The sequence below is a fragment of the Amphiura filiformis genome, chromosome 6, assembly GCF_039555335.1.
Source record: "Amphiura filiformis chromosome 6, Afil_fr2py, whole genome shotgun sequence".
In the NCBI taxonomy this organism is placed as follows: Eukaryota; Metazoa; Echinodermata; class Ophiuroidea; order Amphilepidida; family Amphiuridae; genus Amphiura; species Amphiura filiformis.
In genome coordinates this window covers 65357968-65379723 of record NC_092633.1, presented here as the reverse complement: position 1 = coordinate 65379723, position 21756 = coordinate 65357968, and the positions used below count along the sequence as shown (strand labels likewise).

General features: G+C 35.3%; 1 protein-coding gene across 3 annotated transcripts in view; it reads left to right on the top strand.

Annotated features, from left to right (window-relative positions):
- The window catches only part of LOC140155839 (BMP-binding endothelial regulator protein-like), a 57648-nt gene extending 36423 nt beyond the window's left edge, over positions 1 to 21225 (top strand). For all 3 annotated transcript variants that reach the window (XM_072178828.1, XM_072178827.1, XM_072178826.1), the window contains 6 exons: positions 805 to 909; positions 2512 to 2563; positions 2886 to 3212; positions 3821 to 4151; positions 17116 to 17246; positions 18402 to 21225. In XM_072178828.1, coding sequence (XP_072034929.1) covers positions 805 to 909; positions 2512 to 2563; positions 2886 to 3212; positions 3821 to 4151; positions 17116 to 17246; positions 18402 to 18577 — 1122 coding nt within the window. In that variant the 3' untranslated portion in view covers positions 18578 to 21225. The remainder of the gene's footprint in view (positions 1 to 804; positions 910 to 2511; positions 2564 to 2885; positions 3213 to 3820; positions 4152 to 17115; positions 17247 to 18401) is intronic.
- The last annotated feature ends 531 nt before the right edge of the window (positions 21226 to 21756 follow it).

Below are 21756 nucleotides of genomic sequence, written 5' to 3'. Positions count from 1 at the left end.
AGTCTTGATTGTCACAGAATACGAAAAAGGTCGAAAAACGCCTTTGAAATACATGTTTTGGCCCTTATTTCCAAAAATTGACCAAATATTATTATTAAAATTTTACTTTCATTGCCAGTTAGGACCAACTAAAGAATTAGGATTTAGCTATGTTTCATTTGGCAAAACAGGATCATATTTTTTTAATCCAAAAAAATTAGTTCTGTATTTTTCTGGAATGGGGAGTAAGTCAAATCACGACGAATTGATAAGATGGCGGTGCTGCACTTGATTACCGGAAACCTCCAAACGTAATCTGTGTCCTCATTCAAAACAAGAAATGGTGCTGCACTCTGAATATTATACTGAAGATAATGTTACTACATAAGAAAGAGATAAAAATAGACTTGTTATTCCGGATACAAATTGATTAGAAGAGTGAGCCATTTCGGTGGGCTGGTTTTGAAAAGGGAAAAGGTAATTTTACAAAAAGCTGGTTTTGACATTGATATGGAATACCATGGGTGGAAATTGTCTAGTTGTATGGGGGCAGAATAACAAAAATGACAGGCATTTTAACGGAGATAGAAAAAGTTTTCTCGGTTATCTAATAATGTAAAAATAAACTATACTTCTGTGTGAAACTGGACCTTACACAATCTGAACAAATCTTAGAAGAAGAAAAACTTAATCTTGAACATTGTCAGACTTTATAAAACGTGTAGCTATTCATTGGTGTTTCTAACGAACCTCTTACTTAAGAGGCATAATAATGAAAAAAACTTCATAATAATTAAGAAGTGTTTTTTTAATGTTTCATTTTAGGACGGGGACACTTGGAATCTTGGAGTATGTGACTCATGTACGTGTACTAATGGCCTTATTGAATGCAGAACACAAGAGTGTCCAGAGATACGCAGATGCCCAAAGGTATGCAATGATCAACATACAATGAACAGTATGTGTCAGTGAAGAGAATTTGATATACGTGTGCAGCGATGGAAAAAGCAAAAATTACGGGACTTTTTCTCGTGTATGAAACAGGTTAATAAATGCGTAGCACTTGTTAGTGAAATTGTACAAAATAATGCACGCGGACTGAGATGTTGATGCGTCTAGTGCACGAGCCCCGCAGAGGAGAGTGCATTAGAGTTTAGACGCATCAAACGTACAGTGCATCATTTTGTAAAATTTCTCGAGCAACAAGTGACACGCATTAACCTAAATAAACCACGACAAGATATCAATTGATGAGTACCTGGCGTCAATGCATAACCTTGATAAAAAAGACAGCATTTTTGATTTGCTTTAACTGAAACAATAGAACCGCATGCTTGTTTTGAGTTCACCTGTGATAACATACTGATCATAAGTTTACGGAGAAGTGTCTTATAACTGAAAATCACCGACTGGAACACACTTTGAAATAATATCCAATGTCACTTTATCATCCAATTAAGTGTACACTCTGTCAAATTGGACACCAAATCTCAAGACTTAATTACAAAGTTTACTAGGAGTATAAATAAGAAACTGGATCTAATGCGGATATTAGTCGAGTCTACGACATTTCCGTGTTGTGTCCAATTCCACTCCTGTTATATACTATTGTTAACCCAATGCATATATCCAGTATACATAACATCATTGTTTCTGAACTAAAATATCAAGCGTGGGATTTCTATCTTGAGGATGCCTATCAGAACGCACGTTTTAACCTTTACTTTTATTGACATTAATCTGACTACCACGAGTATATATTTTGTGTTTTATTCCTTTGTTCTACACAATGTTTATCCTTTCTTTATTGTAAGTTACTTGCAAAGGAACATTCTATTAAAAGTGCATAGCAAACAGATTAACATTCTATTATTGAACTTTTTAAACGTCAAATAATATTTTTTTACACTTATATCACGTCTTGTAGACAACTTTTTCCACAAATTAAACAGGGGGTGTGCTTTATTGTGGATGGACAAATAGTTCAATTCAAAAGAATTGTAGAAATATATATTTATTCAGTTTTGTGTATACAGGAACAATAGACACTGATTAAAATAGTGCATTCGAGTACCAGAAAGTGTCATAATTGTGGCTGTTAAACATGGTAACAGATTAAACATTGTACTTTCCTACATTGTGATTGTAAATGTTACAGGGATATCAAAATTGGTACTTTTATTGTTCATAATACTTATCTGTTAGCAAATTGTGTGAATGAGGAAAACGATAATAGTTTTCTTTCATTTTTAAAAGCACAGGCTTAGGAACCGGGGTCTTAGGAGGCACAACCCTCTCAATAATTTTGGTGAGGGGCTCGAATACCCTTCAGCCCCCATCAATTCAAGGTGAAGTGAGAACATGTCATCATAAATGAATGGGTTATCAACAAATGCTCATTTTGTTAGCCCCCCCCCCCATGTTGAAAAACTTCCTAAGCTACTGATAAGTAACTATACTTTTACTTATTCCCTTTCCTATGTGCTTTACTTATTAATAACTTACATCTTTCTTCTTTTGTGCTTTACGTAGGATCATGATTTACAGAAATTGCATGGAGAATGCTGTGCAAGATGTATAGAAAGTAAGTTAATAATCATTTTGAAACATTCTAAATGTCTTCCTCTTTCGCCTGTAACTGTAAGTGACAATGTATTATTATGCATATATACTAGAGTGCAAATGTATAAAACGTCGTTATCTTAAAATGTATAAATCAAACTTCAAAAAATGTGATTTCAAAGTTTCATCTAAAGAAGATTCGATTTTCGGTTAACGATGTTCGGTTCTGATACCTTTTATTTCAGTATGTTGTTTGATAATGTCGATTGTTTTACTCGGTCATTGTTGTTTTTACTTGATGTTGTCTTAATGTCATTAATTAATGATAATGTAATTTTTTCCAGGAAATGCAGTATGTTCAGTTTTCGGTGATCCACACTATCGGACATTTGATGGAAGACTCTTCAATTTCCAAGGTACCTGCAAGTACCTCCTGGCCTCAGACTGCGAGGGGCGAGATTTTAAGATCCGTGTACGTAACGACGGACGTGGTACAGACTCTTTTGCATGGACCAAAACTTTATTTATTACCCTTGCAGGGTACGAAGTGACACTTCTTCAAGATTATGTGGTGCGAGTAAACCGGAAAGATGTTAAATTACCTTATTTGGCGTCTCCTGCATTGGAAATTACCATGGACCAATACTTAATTACTGTCAAGACTGGAATAGGTAAGAGATTCATCAATGTTATTATTTGATTTCAAACCACAGAGCCAAACCTGCTGAAAAACACGAAAAGACAATGACCTTCAATTTATACCCATGGATGGATGTGGAATTAAGCTTTATGAATATCAGGGATGCTCCAAGTATTAAAATGGTGATCAAAGATCTATAGCTCTTGATTGGACGGAGAATTTGGTAAAAGTTGAGGGTTGAAAATCAAGTGTGACATGTATAAAGTGCTCAGAGAGTGGAGTCGGTCAGGGACCTGTTTGTGGACAGTATCATAATAGAGGTTCTATATTTAGGAAGCTCTGGAGATAACAGAGAATGTCATCATTGTCAGGTGCAATAAATACACCATGATATGAAATGAAATAAATACAAAACGGCGCAAAACACAATTCACACTTGGAAATATTTTTGCAACTAATCTTCAGTACTCATAGAAAGCACAATAATTGCATGAAAATATCATGAAAACTGAGAAATTGTTACACCTTTCCTTCTTCAAGGTCAAACTGGAGAAGATAATATCCTCACCCAGATGCTTTCCACGCACATCATGACAATAATATTTTTTCTTTACATTTTCATTGTTTTTCTTTCTATAGGTTTGGAAATAACATGGGACGGTGATAGTTTCGCCGAGATTTTTGTATCACCTCGTTTCAAGAGAAAACTTTGTGGCCTGTGTGGCAATTATAATGGCAATAGATTTGATGACTACCTCACGCCATCAGGAACACAGGCTCCTGATGGTAGGACGTTTGCAGAATCTTGGAAGTTAGGAGATTCTTGTCTTGAAAAGACAGAAAGGACGTTCAATTTCTCTTGTGAGAAAGATCAAAAAGCTAAAAAGAGAGCTACTAAAGAGTGTAGAGTTTTGAAATCACAAGTTTTCAAGCCTTGCAGAGGAGTTGTGGATATGTGGGTTTACTACAGGTAGGTTTCTAACTGCATTCTTTGGGAACACAATTTTGTGGGCCATATAAAAATACAATTTTGAAAAATATGCGATTTTCCATCAATTTGGAATTAAAAGATAGATACTTTCTTAACTTACCATTACCCTATATAAAGTGGACACATGGACAATTCTAGTGGTTCGAAACCCTCGATACATGTATATAGTTTGATAAAACAAAATAAAAACCGAGTAGATAATGTAATTCCGTGCATACCTGCGTACATACATGGCTATATGCGATATTTGACCGAGCAACAACAAACATGCATGACAAGATAGTGTTATTTATAACGATTTCTACCAAAACATAATTATTGGATTCTTACATATTGTCCAATGACGATTACATTCTTGACAGTGTGCTAAATTTTAAGTAAAATGTACTAGGGGTATACAAGTACAAAATATGGATCATTGCACACGAACTAAAAGGTACACTTATTGTCCTGTCACAGCTTTCATTCATCGTAATAAAAGTTGAAGAAAAAATAATGTAGTGTTAACATCATAAAATCAGGCATATTCCATAACTGTAATCAATCAAAATCCTGTTGAAAACACCCACACAACTGAAGGTACATGTAGATCCATTGTAACAAGAACGTCTTCACTCAGTTTAGATTAACTCTCTATTATTCACTTAATTGGAATTCAACTTGCCAGTATACCTGTGTGAAGTCAAGCGACAAACAACTGATTCTTTCTAGGCATGTACATGACATGTATAATCATACTAAAGTCATGCAAATAATGATTGCCAATTCGTATATTTTGCGTCCAAACATACTTTGAGAGAATTGAGCTAAATTAGAACCTAAAATGGTTATTGAGCTGTCCTGTGTGTGGAAGCTTACATGAGGTTTGGCATAACTACACAATACCCACCACACCATGGGCACAGCCCTGAGCTGCTTCAAAGGGAATAGCCCCCTCAATTTGATATTTTCTTGTATTTTGACAAATAATCCCCCTATAGTCACATCATAATTTCTTTTACATTTTGGTTCTTGGACAAATGTCTTCAACGAAGCGCCATCTATCTAGTAGTTGGACAAATAATCCACCTACAGTCACGACATGGCTTTTGGGATTTTGGTATTTGGACAAATAATTTCAGACAGAGAGGGTGTGTTGGTTGAAAACAGCCCGACGGTGTTGGTCGGCGTAGACGCAGTGTCTTCAACGAAGCGCCATCTATCTAGTAGTTGGACAAATAATCCCCTACAGTCACGACATGGCTTTTTGGATTCTGGTATTTGGACAAATAATTTCAGACAGAGAGGGCGTGTTGGTTGAAAACAGCCCGACGGTGTTGGTCGGCGTAGACTCAGTTGAAAACTCATTATTTGAGTACGTCCAAGGTTCCACACCATGGGCCATTAACCAATTGCGTCCATGTCCAAATAGGATATGCACGCAATTCTTGGTTTTATGTTGGCGCAGTCGGCGCAGACGTAGTTCTGAATTCGATAGCGGGCTTATAGGTCTTGGTTTTATGTTGGCGCAGTCGGCGTAGACGTAGTTCTGAATTCGATATGGGGCTTTGAAAACAGCATGCTTCTTAACAGGACATAGACACACTTGCGTGTAGGTCTCGGTTTTATGTTGGCGCAGTCGGCGCAGACGTAGTTCTCAATTCGATAGAGGGCTTATAGGTCTTGGTTTTATGTTGGCGCAGTCGGCGTAGACGTAGTTCTGAATTCGATATGGGGCTTTGAAAACAGCATGCTTCTTAACAGGACATAGACACACTTGCGTAAACACAATGCACGACTAAACATAATGTATTCTTGGTTTTATGTTGGCGCAGTCGGCGCAGACGTAGTTCTGAATTCGATAGAGGGCTTATAGGTCTTGGTTTTATGTTGGCGCAGTCGGCGTAGACGTAGTTCTGAATTCGATATGGGGCTTTGAAAACAGCATGCTTCTTAACAGGACATAGACACACTTGCGTGTAGGTCTTGGTTTTATGTTGGCGCAGTCGGCGCAGACGTAGTTCTCAATTCGATAGAGGGCTTATAGGTCTTGCTTTTATGTTGGCGCAGTCGGCGTAGACGTAGTTCTGAATTCGATATGGGGCTTTGAAAACAGCATGCTTCTTAACAGGACATAGACACACTTGCGTAAACACAATGCACGACTAAACATAATGTATGAGGGAATGCCTCGTTCTAACAAGAAAGCCCGACTGCGCGTTGGGACGAGAGACCTTATTTTTTGTAGAATCAATCGTATCAAATTTTTACTTGAGTTGTAAAAAAACCATAAAAAGGTCTCAATCAGTCTCATTAATTTTTATGTATTTTGCTGTTTGTTGGTATAAGAAAATATGTAATAGTAAGTGCAATGCATCGCAACAAGACCAAAGTCATATAATTTGGATTCTATTATTTTTAGAATGTAGTTCAGCCATCAATTCGCGGGAGAATTTTCCCAATTTTAACGTGATAAAATGGACTTTACAATCCATACCCGATGACCCCCCCTTTTTTTTTTTTTTTTTTAGTTGCGGCTACCCAATGAACCCCTTTCTTTGGTTGCAGCTACCCATAACCCCCTTTTTCTATAATAGCATCATCTAAATGCAACTAAACAATGCAGAAACTGTCCAATTTTGCTTCATTTTTTCACAATTATGCCGAAAGTTTCAAAATTTTGCTACATTTTGTCACAATTTTCTACCCGATGACCCTTTCTTTAAATCTTATACTCGATGACCCCCTTTTTTATTTTGTTTGTACCCAATGACCCCCGTAGTTTTAAAAATAACGCTTTGTACCCGATATGCCCCTACTTCGCGACTCCGGTAGGCACATACCCGTCACTTCCAAAATTGAGTGCCCCCCCCCTCCCCCCGAGGTTCAAGTTGGATATGGTATACAAATGTGACTCAAAGACAGAGATATACCATATACACAATTATTGTTTAATTCTTGATGGTTTATTGATAGTAATAACAAAATATACTTACAAAATTGGATGCAAATATAAGTGAGATGATTGTAGTCATACAGTTATAACAAGATTAGAATGTACACGAATTTGTTTGCCTTATTAAGAAATACAGAAAGGTGTACAATAGAGTTGATAATGGTAATCATGGCTATGTGTCATTCTTTTGAAAATATGCAAGCTTCATAAGCATGTAATTGAAGATTCCGCATGTTTTGAAGGTGATAATGATACTTTTTTTATAATTTTGGCTATGGAGCACGGGCCCAAAACGGGGAGGCTGTATATTGCACGTCCCACGGCTGGTACCAGAGGATGATTTAAGCACTTCCCAGCAAGTCTTGCGGTTAGCATAGCTGTGGGGGTGAACATGACACCACTGCCCACCCACTGCATACACACGTACACGTGCATGGTTAAATTTGAATTTGGACAGATATATTTACAATAAAAACACCTTCAAAAAGTTGGCCGATTTCACATTTTATGTTATCTTATCTACAGAAGGTGTGATTTATCCTTCGTGCATACATCACTTTACATCTGAAATCGACCAAGTAATAATGACACACGGACAATTCTTAAACAACATCTTTTGCACAGAGTTCAATGGGATTTGAAAAATATAGTGGCAGTTGAAACTCAGAGGATGATTTTTAAAAGCACTTCCCAGCAAGTCTTGCGGTTAGCACAGCTGTGTGAGTGAACATGACACCACTGCCCGCCCACTGCATACACATGTGCATGGTTAAATTTGAATTTGGACAGATATATTTACAATAAAAACACCTTCAAAAAGTTGGTCGATTTCACATTTTATGTTATCTACAGAAGGTGTGAATTATCCTTCATGCATACATCACTTTAGATCTGAAATCGACCAAGTAATAATGACACACGGGCAATTCTAAAACAACATCTTTTGCACAGAGTTCAATGGGATTTGAAAAGTAAAGTGGCAGTTGAAACTCTAGTGATAACACTTTTACAATGCATCATGGGGCTTCCTTAAATCATCCTCTGGTTGAAACTCTAGTGATAACACTTTTACAGTGCATGATGGGGCTTCCTTAAATCATCCTCTGGGCTGGTACGTTCAATCTCAGCCCATTGTCATTTTGACAATTCAACAGGAAGGCCTGTTTCCATTGCTACATTCTTGATGTCTTATATTAAACGAAAGTACGATTGCCGGATTCCGAATGATATTGTTGATTGTAACACATAATAAGTTCTATGTTAAAGCTTTGTTTTACATTACCTAATTACAATTGGGTGAACAATGTGTTCGTATGTTTACTGCGCTCTGTACAAAATAGAAGAATAACATTACATAAAACCCTCCACCACTAAATACTTACAAATTAATACATGAAGAAAATAATATTTAAACTGGACTACTGCCTAACATTTTGTGTCTTGAGCTGTTTAAGGTGGTTATGCAGGCATTATAAAAGTGCTCTAAACAGATTAATTGAGTAGACCAAAGTACACTGATCAAAATGCCTTTTCTTTGGAATCAATCGGACATAGGCCTACGGTTTTCAAAATACATCAATTTATATTTTCTTTGTATCGTATTGTCTTTATCAATAATCAATCAAGTCAATAAGCTAAAATGACTGGAGAAGCTCATTAACATATAATTTTTGCCAATATTTTGCTAAAAATCCATGCATAAATGTTCGGGGTACTTTTATTTTGCATAAATTTGCCCTGAAACTTGGTCAAAGTGTTTCTAATATGTTTTAATGTATTATATAGTGAAGGCCAAGTTCAATAATAAACAACATGTTTTACATCCGACTTATTCAAAACAAGGTGGAGGAAAGGGCATTTTATTTTTTAGAGCAGAATCGTGAATACCCATAATTATAGTTATTCTAGCATACACTATGTCTGCACAAAAGAGGAGAAATCTTTTTATTTGTTATACTGACATATAGGTCCCCCTTATTTATCTCAAAACATTCCTAAAGTGTTTCTAGTTTATTAGCAAGGCTATAGGAAGAATATTTGTTTTGTTAAAATAACTGACTTTCACAAAATACAAATTTAATTGAAGAAACCTCAACAAAGGAAACAAAGAAGACGTGAAACATGTTAATTTTGTTTATTTGGCCTAACTTAAGGGCTATATGTTTTACATCCTACAGCATTATCGTTGCTCAACAATGTAAAAACGTTTTTGTAACATTCCTAAAACATTTTTGAAAACTTGGTACAAATCATTCTAAACAGAATGTTATTTTGGAGTTGCAAAAATATTTTGAAAAACATGTTTGTCCAAGTATTTACAATCACGTTTTTAAAATGTTTTCACGACCTTTATATAACGCGACATTTAAATGTTATTAAAATGTTTTACGTTTTTATAACATTCCAAAAACATTTTTGAAAACTTGCTACAAATCATTCTAAACAGAATGTTATTTTGGAGTTGAAAAAATATTTTGAAAAAAAAATGTTTGTCGAAGTATTTACAATCACGTTTTTAAAATGTTTTCACGACCTTTATATAATGCGACATTGAAATGTTATTAAAATGTTTTACGTTCTTATAACATTCCAAAAACATTTTTGAAAACTTTGTACAAATCATTCTAAACATAATGTTATTTTGGAGTTGAAAAATATTTTGAAAACGATGTTTGCTCCAAATATTTCGTTTTTATAAATATTTACAAATGAAGGTAAAATGTTTCTAGTAAATGGTTGAAATTTTAAACAGGGTCAGTCCATATCAAATCAACCAATTTCTGAAAAGTTCCCAGGTGACCCGCTCAGATTTTGATGAAATTCCATCAGAATATTCTTTTGTGGCTTCATAGGCCATGTCGTTTTTGAGAAATGGCCCTTTGAATTTTGGCCCGGACCCCCCCCTTTTTGGCACTCGCGAGTGTCATTGGTGATTTTACCAACTTTGGTGGCTCATAACTTCTTGTTCTGAACAGATATAAAGCTGCAATCTTGGATTCTAGCTAACCTTATGTCATATTTTCTGAATCTGGCTCTAAATTTCAGATATCTGCTTTCCTTGTTAAGTTATGAGCACCCAAAGTTGGTCATTTATTCAACCGCAAGTGTGATTTTGTCATTTTGGGGGTCCCCTGGTGTCAAAAATATGTGGTCATATGACTCAAATGTCATAGATACATTGTCTATAGGTACATATCTAAGCCCACAAGCAAGTTTGAGCAAATCAAACCATTAATGGAGGAATGGGCGGTATACGAAGTTGGGTTCAGGTGAAAATTTGCTGGAGACCCCCCCCTCTTTCAGACCAATGGTTGACCATGTTGACAGTTGAAACATGAATTGAAATTTACAGCCCTGAAACATACTTATGAGACCTACCTAGAAACAAAAAATCAGCTTTGGTACTCAACTCCATCATAGTTAGATGGCAGCTTGAAAATAGGGTGGAAAACCTACTATTTCTTGTCTAAGGGTGTTGAATTCAGCAACCATGACAACAAAATCAGCAAAATTTGACCAAGTTTTTTCACAAGTGTCATATGAAATTTGTTCTGGGTGTGTTTTAGAGGCTAATAAACACATCTAGAGTGGTCTGTAATGTACGACCCAAAAATATGCACATACGGTATACTAAGTAAAATTTTGCATATTTTGTTGCCATGGTTGCCGAATTCAACACCCTTAAACAAGAAATAACAGGTTTTTCTCCCTATTTTCAAGAGCCATCTAACTATGATGGAGTTGAGTACCAAAGCTGAATTTTGTTTCTAGGTAGGTCTCATAAGTATGTTTCAGATCTGTAAATTTCTATTCATGTTTGCTCCAAATATTTCGTTTTTATAAATATTTACAAATGAAGGTAAAATGTTTCTAGTAAATGGTTGAAATTTTAAATGTTTTTGCTTCCTAAGACTATGTATTTATTATCAATATCATGCCTTATACTCTGTTTGACCAAACTTCCTATTCAATCATGAGATGGAAATTTGTTTTTTAAGATGTATCCGGGAGTTGTATAACACTTTCAATTTTCATTTCATCACGCTCTAAAACAAACGATTTCTTATGTATTACTTTGTTTCGTGATGAAAATCGTGATGTTTTATTTCATCACTCACGAAAAATTGATTTCTTATGTATTACTTTGTTTCGTGATGAAAACCGTGATGTTTTATTTCATCATCACGCTCTAAAACAAACGATTTCTTATGCATATTTATTTTGTGATGAAAATCGTGATGTTTTATTTCATCACGCTCTAAACAATAATTATAGTTACATGCATTTTAAGAAAAAAATCTTATTAAAACAGTATGTTGTTTAGAAAAAATGTAGAAAGTGATGATGATGATGATGATGATGATGATGATGATGATGATGATGATGATGATGATAATGTCTCCAAAAGTGTCCCGGGTTTTTTCTTGCCCTAAATCGTGCGTATATCTATAAAATAAGGCACTTCAATAATCAATAATCAGTCCCGCGACGGTCTCCGCTAACTAGCTACTAACTTGGGTTATGGGCGCTGATTTTCATGTTCACTGTCACTTACTCATCAGCGAAGTACGACCCTTTGTCAATCACCTTCAGTACCCCATTTCGGCATACTATATAAGAAACTCATCATGATGATCGAACAGAGAGTACTTTAAATGTAGCTTGTACCGTTTTCGTGTGGCATTCTTCAGAAGTGAGCGGTCCGTTTACCAAAATTTTCCGTCAAATCTCCATTCAATTAACACGGGAGTTGGCTAGCTATGCCTTGCCCTCACTCACTATTTTACCAAAGTACCAAATTTCTGAACATCTAACCTATAGCTGTAATTTTAGGTCATGTACTTTTAATATTGGGTTTAACCCTAACCCTAACCCTACCACAATATACTGCCGGCCATTTTGAAAAGTCCACTGAACCAATGTAGATACATTTTATGCAAAAAACCCGGCAAAAAAGCTTTCCGGATTCGGTTTCAGCAGCCAAAATGGCTATAGAATCCACTCGTCTAATAAATGATTTGCAAAAAATGCTATCATTTGCCCAGGTACGGTATTGTGCACAATTTTACTAAACAGCAGAGTAAAATCTTTCCCCTTACTCAACACCGGGTAATTTTACTCAATTCATGTGATGTTTGGTTTATAATGTGATTTTTGGTTTACATTGTGATATTTTGGTTTAAAATGTGATTTTTGATCAAAAATTAGTTTTTGGTCTAAAATGTGCTTTTGATCAATAATTTGATTTTTTTGTTGGTAAAAAATCAAGACTGTGACTTTTGGTCAAAATTAATGTGATTTTTGGGTTGGAAGGTGTTTTTGGTCAAAATGTGATTTTTTTTGTATGTATGATTTGTTTTCCTTTTCTAAAACATCTTGTTTTAAAATTGGGAAACAAATGATAATGACGTAGATATTCATTTGTTTTATACACATTACCCACCTAAAAAAATGCGGACAGTCCTATATTGCATAATATGTATTTCTATTGAACATCTGCATTTTGTACCATTCAAAGAACAGTAGTTTTAGCTAGTAGTAACTATACAGTTAATATTGATGAGAATTTCAATAATATGATATTGGAATTAAATTCATAGTCCCTCTTTAAAAATAAAATGTTATCAATTTCAGACAATTGAGGCCCGATTTAAGGGGTACTACACCCCTGGCCAATTTTGTGCCTATTTTTGCATTTTCTCAAAAATTATAGCGTATTGGTGAAAAGTAAGACATGTATATTATAGGGGCAAGGATTACAACTACTGCACTGAAAATTCAGCAACTCAAGCCAAGTAGTTATTGATTTATTGATCAAATATTGGGTTTCCCTCATTTTTGACTGTAACTCCACAACTGTTGTCTGTGCTGAAATAAAATTTCCAGTGCAGTAGTTGTAGTCCTTGCCCTGTAATATACATATCTTACTTGTCACCAATGCGCTATAATTTTGGAGAAAAAAGCAAAAATAGGCATAAAATTGGCCAGGGTGTAAATTTCTTAAAAAGTTAAAATGAGAAAGAATCCTCACTTTGCAGTTTTTATGTTTCTTATTATTTTGTGATGATAAAAGTAAGGATATTTTAACACTTTAGAAATTTCTCGTTTGTTATGTTTCTTATTACTTTGTGAGGAAAAGTAAGGAATTTTTGTATTACTTTGGAAATTTTTCACTTGTTATCATCATGTTTTGTGATGACAACAGTGAGAATTATTTTCATCATTTCGCCAACTTCTCATTTGTTATGTTTAACGTTTCTTATTATTTTGTGAGGAAAAAGTGAGGATTTTTTATCACTTTGGAATGTTTTCATTTGTTATATTTCTTATTATTTTGTGATGAAAAAGTTGTTCATTACGACGCCAATTTTTCATTCATTTTTTAAAATTATTTTGTGATGAGATACGTGAGGATTTCTATCACATTCGAAATATAATTAGATATGGCACGATTTGGGGAGAAATTTTGGCACCTATTTTTTGGACATCATAATAATTCATCACTTTTTTCATCACTTTGAAAACAATATTACAAAATGCAATCAAACAATATCAAGGCATGGAATAATAATATTAAATTTCTCAATCCATGGGCTTAAAGCAACATTGTACATTATACAGAAAATTTTAAAAAAATCCGAAGTAATTTCAAAATCTGTTTTCCATACAAAATAATGTGAAACGTAACAAATGAATATTTGCGAAGTGATGAAAAAATCCTCACTTTTGTCATCACAAAATGATAGAAAACATTAAAAATCAAAAATATAAAAGTAGTAAAAAATCCTCACTTTTTTTCACCAGAAAAAATATAAGAAACATAATAAATAAAAAATTTGCAAAGTTATGACAAAATTCTCACTTTTTTCCTCACAAAATATTAAAAGACATAAAAAATTCAAAATGTGCAAAGTGATGAAAAACTATCACTTTTCCTCACAAACTATAAATAAGAAACATAACAAATGAAAAAATTACAAAGTGATGAAAAATCCTCACTTTTGTCATCACAAAATAATAGAAAACATTAAAAATCAAAAATATAAAAGTAGTAAAAATCCTCACTTTTTTCACCAGAAAAATATAAGAAACATAATAAATAAAAAATTTGCAAAGTTATGACAAAATTCTCACTTTTTCCTCACAAAATATTAAAAGACATAAAAAATTCAAAATGTGCAAAGTGATGAAAAACTATCACTTTTCCTCACAAACTATAAATAAGAAACATAACAAATGAAAAAATTACAAAGTGATAAAAATCCTCACTTTTTTCCTCAAAAAATATTAATAAGAAACATACCAAATGAAAATATTACAAAGTGATAAAAATTTCGGGTTGGTACAATTTGTGACCCTAACTTCTCATACCCGACTTTTCAACCTAAAAATTTCAGCCAATATGGTACATATTTTCTAATGATTTAAGCAAAATATTTTTTTTTAATTCTCAAAAACCCAACTTAACTAAATAACAAAAACTGATGCTAAACTTAAAATGTGTATCCATTATTTAAATTCAATCAATCTTGGAAATTAAGCATGTTATTAAAACCCTAAGCCACGATGGGTAGATTTGTTTTTGATTACCCAGATCAGCTATAATGCGTATAATAAAGGCTACTGCATGGAGGTGAGGTTTATGACCAAGAAATGTAAATATTGACTTTCCCTCTGTGTGTGTCATCACATGAACAATTACGTAATCGTATTGACTTTTGTTGAACCATGGTTGAACTTGTTAAAAGGTCAGTGAACTCATCATCACTCCTGCCAGAGACCATTTTCTCGGGGGGGGGTGCCCTGTGCAAGGCAACATGATTCAGCTTTGGCCCTTCAGATCTGTAACCTAACTTTTCCAAGCTGTCCCAAAAAAATCTCTTTTCCCGTGAAAATTTGCTATCAATGCTAAAATGCGAAGGGGGATACCGGAGCCAGGGGCCAAAATTTCCACATCGCATCGTTCAACTAAAAAACATTAATTACCAGGCCAAATGCGCGCGAAAAAATTGCAATGAACAAAATAATCATGTGCCATAAAATCGTGCCAAAGCCCACCCCTATAGCCAAAGTCATCCTTAAAGAACTAATATCACTTTCAAAACATACTGAATCTTCAATTATTAGGGGGGGCTGAAAAATATGTAGGGGGGGGGTTATAAAATTTTGGAGTTCTGAATATAGGGGGGATTCAAAAGTTTTGGGTGTATGAAGAGGGAGGTTAAAAAGTTTTTGTGCACTTAGAGGGGGGGGGGGCTGTAAAAACTTTAGCAACATTAGTCCTGAAGCAAAAAATAAAGAATAGCCTGCAATATTTTCGTAAATGTTCCAGTATTAAAACCAAAACAAAAGTTCATTCCAGATAAGGGTATTTATTTGATACAGTTAACATAATTTAACTACGTCCACGCCTAAACGCAAAACCTGCTATTTTTGAACTACGTCTGTGCCGACTGCGCCGACATAAAAACCAAGACCTACGGTCCAAACACTGCATGTAGCAGCAAAACACTCAAACACTTCTGGTATCAAACACAAAACAACATACCATCCCAATTCAACTTCAACGGGGACAAATCCCCCTCCAACACTGCGTCCATGCCCCATTTATAAAATCACCCATTTTAATTACGACCTCACCCAAAGCCCAAACATGCTAAATTTCGACTACGTCTGCGCCGACATTAAACCAGGACCTATACTTTGTCCAATTTACATGTACCAACAACAAATTCAAACACTATCAAACACAAAACAACATCTTGTAGGCCTACTCCTTCAACGCCATTGGGGACAAATCCCCCGCAATACTGCGTCCACGCTCCATTTTTAAAATCACCACTTTTAACTACGTCCACGCCCAAACGCAAAATCTGCCATTTTCAACTACGGCTGCGCCGACTGCGCCGACTTAAAACCAAGACCTATGTCCAACATACTGTTCATGTACTGCCAGTCTGCCACCACATTCACACACAATTTAACATATTATACTAATTCAACATCATGGGCACAAATCCCCCAAACACTATGTCCCATTCATAAAATCACCAATTTTATCCACGTCCAAGCCCAAAGCCCAAACCTGTTAATTTTCAGCTACGTCTGCGCCGACTACGCCGACATAAAAACTAGACATAGAATTTGTCCTAGTAGGCCTATACATGTACCAACAACTAATTCAAATACAATCACACACAAAAATACCACATCTTGAACTCCTTCAACGGTATAACGGGGACAAATCCCCCCGCAATACTACGTCCACGCCCCATTTTTAAAAACCTGTCAATTTTCAACTACGTCTGCGCCGACTGCGCCTTGTTAAAAACCGACACCTAGGGCCTATAGGCCTACTCCCGAGTAGTACCAGCAAACATACTTCCTTTGTTTCATCTGCAACTTAAATAATGCATCTACGCTGCATTGATCAACCCGCCAATTTAAACTGCGTCCACGTCAAACGCCAACTCTGTCGGTTTTTCGACTACGTCTGCGCCAACTGCGCCCACAAAAAAACCAAGACCTATACTTAGTCTCCAGAATAACACACTCACAACATTACCATACACAAATCATTAAAACAGAATACCCCACTCAAGCACAAAACACCCTATTCCAATACATACAAACATGTTACAACTTTATACAACTATACCCCCGAGAGGGGTATTCTGTAGTTACTCCAGAGGTTTCTACAAAGAACAGATTCTGGAACGACCAGAAAGAAAAATTTTGGGTTCTTTCAATTTACAGGAACCTCTTCTCTTGAAGGTTCTATATACATATAGCCAAGAACCGTATTTTTTTTTTTATATACAAAGCTATGTTTGTTCAATGTCCTCTAGTAGGCCCTATATATAGTAGGCCCTATAGTATAGAAAACTCGTTTGGTCTATAGGTCTTAACTTTGTGACTCATTTCGTATATAATTTGTAATGTTGTAATGCTCAACTTACATGACTTAGATCATACCTATAATGACTTTTTTTAAATAATACGTTTCAGATCCTGTTTAACAGACGCATGTGAATGTCCAAAGAAGAAACTGTGTGCTTGCGAGGCAATAGAAGCATATACACGAGAATGTCGTCGGCAAGGAGTACAAATAGACTATTCTCCAAATAAAGCCTGTGGTCGTAAGTATATACCCTTTCATTCTTGGTTTTAATGCAATAATTGGTGACGTAACCAGGATTGGCATGGGGTTTCCTGCGTGCTTAAGGTCATTACCCCATTGACCCCTTCACCCCATAGTCAGAACTTATACGTGAGCTTACAGTGGAGAAGGCCCCAATATCAGTCAACCGGTTAAAACACAATTCTTTATACAGGCAAATCGACATATTTAATTGAAAATACTGATTGTTTATGAAAGTTGCGCGAAGTGATTAAATGTTAAAATTGTTAAAGCTGAAAAAAAAACCCCAATTCCTACCTGTATCTCAATTGGAACACATGTTCCAATATCTGTGCTGGGATTTAGCATTTAGTCATATATTTAAATCCGCTGTTATAAATGATTAAGATAAGAATCAAGAATGAGTATAGACTTCTACAGGGAACCAATGCAGTCTGCACATCTGGTCTATTTGTAAATAAAGTATAATAGCCTATATTCAAAGATTGTACATAGACACGTTCATTTGGATGTGCTTTTGAAAGTTTCAGATTTCACCACCTTAAGTGCCACTTTTATACTTCACGAAATTGACAGTTAATGTGCATATACTATTCTTAAACACTTGAGAATGTTCTTGTAATCTTATTGGTTCTTACCCGTGTGAGATGACACGATATCACACACCTTAGCGTGTGCGTGTCGACGCGATACTCGTACTCGCTATTTGAACCAATCGGAATGTGCATAGCAACAACAGGACTGATCGATTAGTTAATTCCTTGTCAAATGTAGGATTTAATTTGATTAAAATTTGGTATACTTATAATTAATATATTTATTTTCATTGAAATGTTTAAGAATGAAAATAAAGGTATTGTTTTTAGCCGCTGTCGTGCATCTATCGTCTCATATAACACGTGACATCATTATTTTTGGCCTAAAACAACTCGGCTTCGCCTCGTTGTTTTACTTAAAATAATGATGTCGCCCGTGTTTAATATGAGACTATAGATGCACTCCAGCGGCTAAAAACAATACCTTTATTCTCTAAATAATATACGATAAACCTGTCAAGCAATACAGTGGCGAGGTACAGCTGATGACGAATTATTATTCCCTTAATTAATCAATTCAACCACTAAACAATTATTGTTTAATTCTACTTATTCAGGTCCAACCTGTCCAGATGGCGCTGTTTTTGATGTCTGCGTATCAGCCTGCCCTCGCACGTGCGAGAACATGAACCAAGTGAAAGAGTGCAGAAAACCATGCCAGCCAGGTTGTCAATGCCCAACTGGAACAGTACTACATAATGACACTTGCATCGAGCCATCACTCTGTCCATAAAATCCAACTCCACTCTCTTTCAAAAAGTACGTCATGGTAAACTAGGGTCGTTTTGGACCCTAATCTTTGTTCCATAGAATTGTGGACTTGTTAATTATTTTAATGTTATTTATATGTAAGTATTTATATGCCCGAATTCTTTCCTGATTTGTATCATAATGATGATAATTATAATTGCTGCATATGTATATAAGTTTTGTTTACCTCTCTTTAAGAGGTGTATTATAGAATGTACAATAGATTTATAGTTATATAATTATATGAATCAATCAACGGGTAGTTATGCTTCAGTGCGACAGAAGATTAGGCATGTTAGACTTAATTTTTTGAAGTATGTGTATATCCTATGGTTAGAAAAAAATGCTTTACCTCTTTTTTTGGTATCTATAGTCGTTATCAAAAACTTATTTTACTTTTCTACACACTTACAACATAAATCATCTGAACTGTATCAAAAACAGTTAGTTCGAAACAATAAGGCTGTGACTGCACTCATCAAAAGCTCTACGAAACAAAATGTTTTCAAGGTGGGTGGGTGGGTGGGATAAAAGTGAACAGGAAGATGGTGTATGAGGACCCTGAGATTCGTTGAAAAACCCATGGGGAGGTTGTAGCCAAACTCTGTACGAGAACTGTTAAACTAATTTTTGATATAAAGCTATATAATTTGTGCAGATTTAAGAAACTTCCACAATTTTCTTCGTTTATCAGGAGTTATAGCTACGTGCTATTTACCCTTTACCAATGTGAGATAATAGCACGTTGTATCTTTATTTCTCCAAGTGTGGTTACGTGTAATCAATGCTGGCGGATGTTCTACATGCAAGTGTTTTTATTTTTACTTCTGCGTGTAGATATTTAGAGTATTCGTAAGTTCAAAGCTGGTCTTTGAAGTATGTTAGGCATATACCTGTATTCGTTCGTTCGTTCATTCATTCATTCATTCATTCATTCATTCATTCATTCACTCGTAACATTCATTCAATGTATAGTATTCATTCATTCATTCATTCCATTTGATACATTATAAATACGAAAGAAATTCCTTCTACTCTGTATTACATAACGACAGACAGAAGGTTGCACATCTGGGAATGTGCCAGTGTGTAAGCTCCATCCGATGTGTGTCATGCCGACATTTCGTAAACAACTTTGATATCAAATTATACTGTATTTTTGTAGTGTGAACTATATGAAACCACCATTTAAATTCAAAAACATAGCATCTTCATTTCAAATTTTCAGTCGAAACTTTGATTAGGCTGTAGAATATCATGTTATACCTTCCTCGAGTCAGTAAAGTAAAATCAGATTTTGAGATTTTCTCAAAAACTGCTAATTTTTGCAGGAATCTGTTATGCTAGTTGGATTCCTTGCATCATTTCCTTTCTGAAGATGTATACTTTTATACACTTATCATCATTACATTTAGAAATACAATAAAAACAATATCTAAATTACTGACTCGAGGAAGGTACAGACTATTATAGAATACCTTTTCTACGTAAAGCAATCTATAATTGAAGGCGTTTGAACGGCTTGATGTTGCTGATATAGACATTTTAAAATCCGTTCCAGAGACTCGTCCCGGGTGACATGTCAAAATCAAAATCAGTGAAAATAAGTGAAATACATTGATTGAGGTATTGTTCAGTATTCAGTTGTACATGTATGCTTATTGTCACAGTAATTTTTACTTACACAAATTTGACAAGATATCTGTAGGCTGAAGTTACCACGGTATCCACCTGCGCTATTGCTTTTAATCAGGTTCTAATTTCTTATTATCCTTTTTTCATGTTATAACATGAATGTAATGTTTGAAATAATAATCACAAGGTGAAAGATGGATTGTACAATGGCGTAGCATGAGTTATCCTATGGGGAGGGGGCCATCGACCATGATGGGGGACACCAAGCCTGATGGCAGGGGAGGGGAACAAGCCGTTTTCGGCAAATTTCCTATAGGATTTTCTAAATTTTCAAATCGTTTGGGGTAACCGCCAGGCCGCTATGACGCCATGCCACTGTAAAGATGATATTATGTGATTAAAAATCGTAATTGTTTTTACTAGTTCTATGGGAGATCATACGTGATCGCTGATAAAGTATGCGTGCTTAGAACGGATCTCTGAATTATTAGATCAACATCCCGAATCAAAATAAAGGATCACATCTACGCAAGCCTTTCCACAATTGATATTTAATATTATTAAAACATTCATTATTTGTATAAATACAGATAATCAATTGGATTAATTGAAACCATCAATCAGTGACTATTAATAATTCTTAATCTCTCGATGAGATAATTAAGAGATTGCGATTTGCCAAATATTTGCGCCTATTTTTTGTAAGTACTCTGCCGTGGCGGGATTACAAGGGGGTCCCAAGCCGCAAGAATTAATGTAGGCCCCCTATGTCGTATTTTAGCAATCGCAATCTCTCAAATATCTTGTTATTATACGTACCGTGTTTTATCATCCTCGAGACAGTGATTGGCGTCAACGCTTTACACGCGTAACTCTCGGGTATTAATGTGCCGTCTTTGTGCGCATGTAGACCTGCATATGGATCAACACTGGGGTGTGATCGTGCCCGTAGGATCGCAGGAAGCGCATTGTCACTTACGTCGTTGTCTCGAGGAAGTTTAAGGGATGGGTTTATATGTGTGTAAATGGAGGAGAAATGGGAGGATTTTGGCATGTTTGCTGTGATTGTTTGCCTAGCAATATTGATCACAAGTACACAATTGATGGTGCATATCAAGGACCAAACTCTATAGTTTTATATTTGAGCACGATCACTTCTGTAAGGTCATGGGAAATTATGTAAATCGGCTTTTATATTTGATGTTGCATATCGGCTCACGCACTTTTTTTTTGTACCAAGTATTTCACAAAGTCCCTGTACTCTGATGACCCTATGACCTTTTGCTGGTATGTTGAACACTTTAAACAATTAATTATAGTACTTACCTCCTACTTTAGGAACATGCGTATGCCTTAATGTATGTCGACCATGTCAACAACCCAGTGTAGTTTTACATGGTTGGAAAAATCTATTTCCTTTCGCTATTTTGCCAATCATAATTCATAAATTGTCCAACTTTTTTGACAAAAAAAGAGTTTTGCAACTATTCCGCCTGCAAGGAAACACAAATTTATGTGTATCCAGTG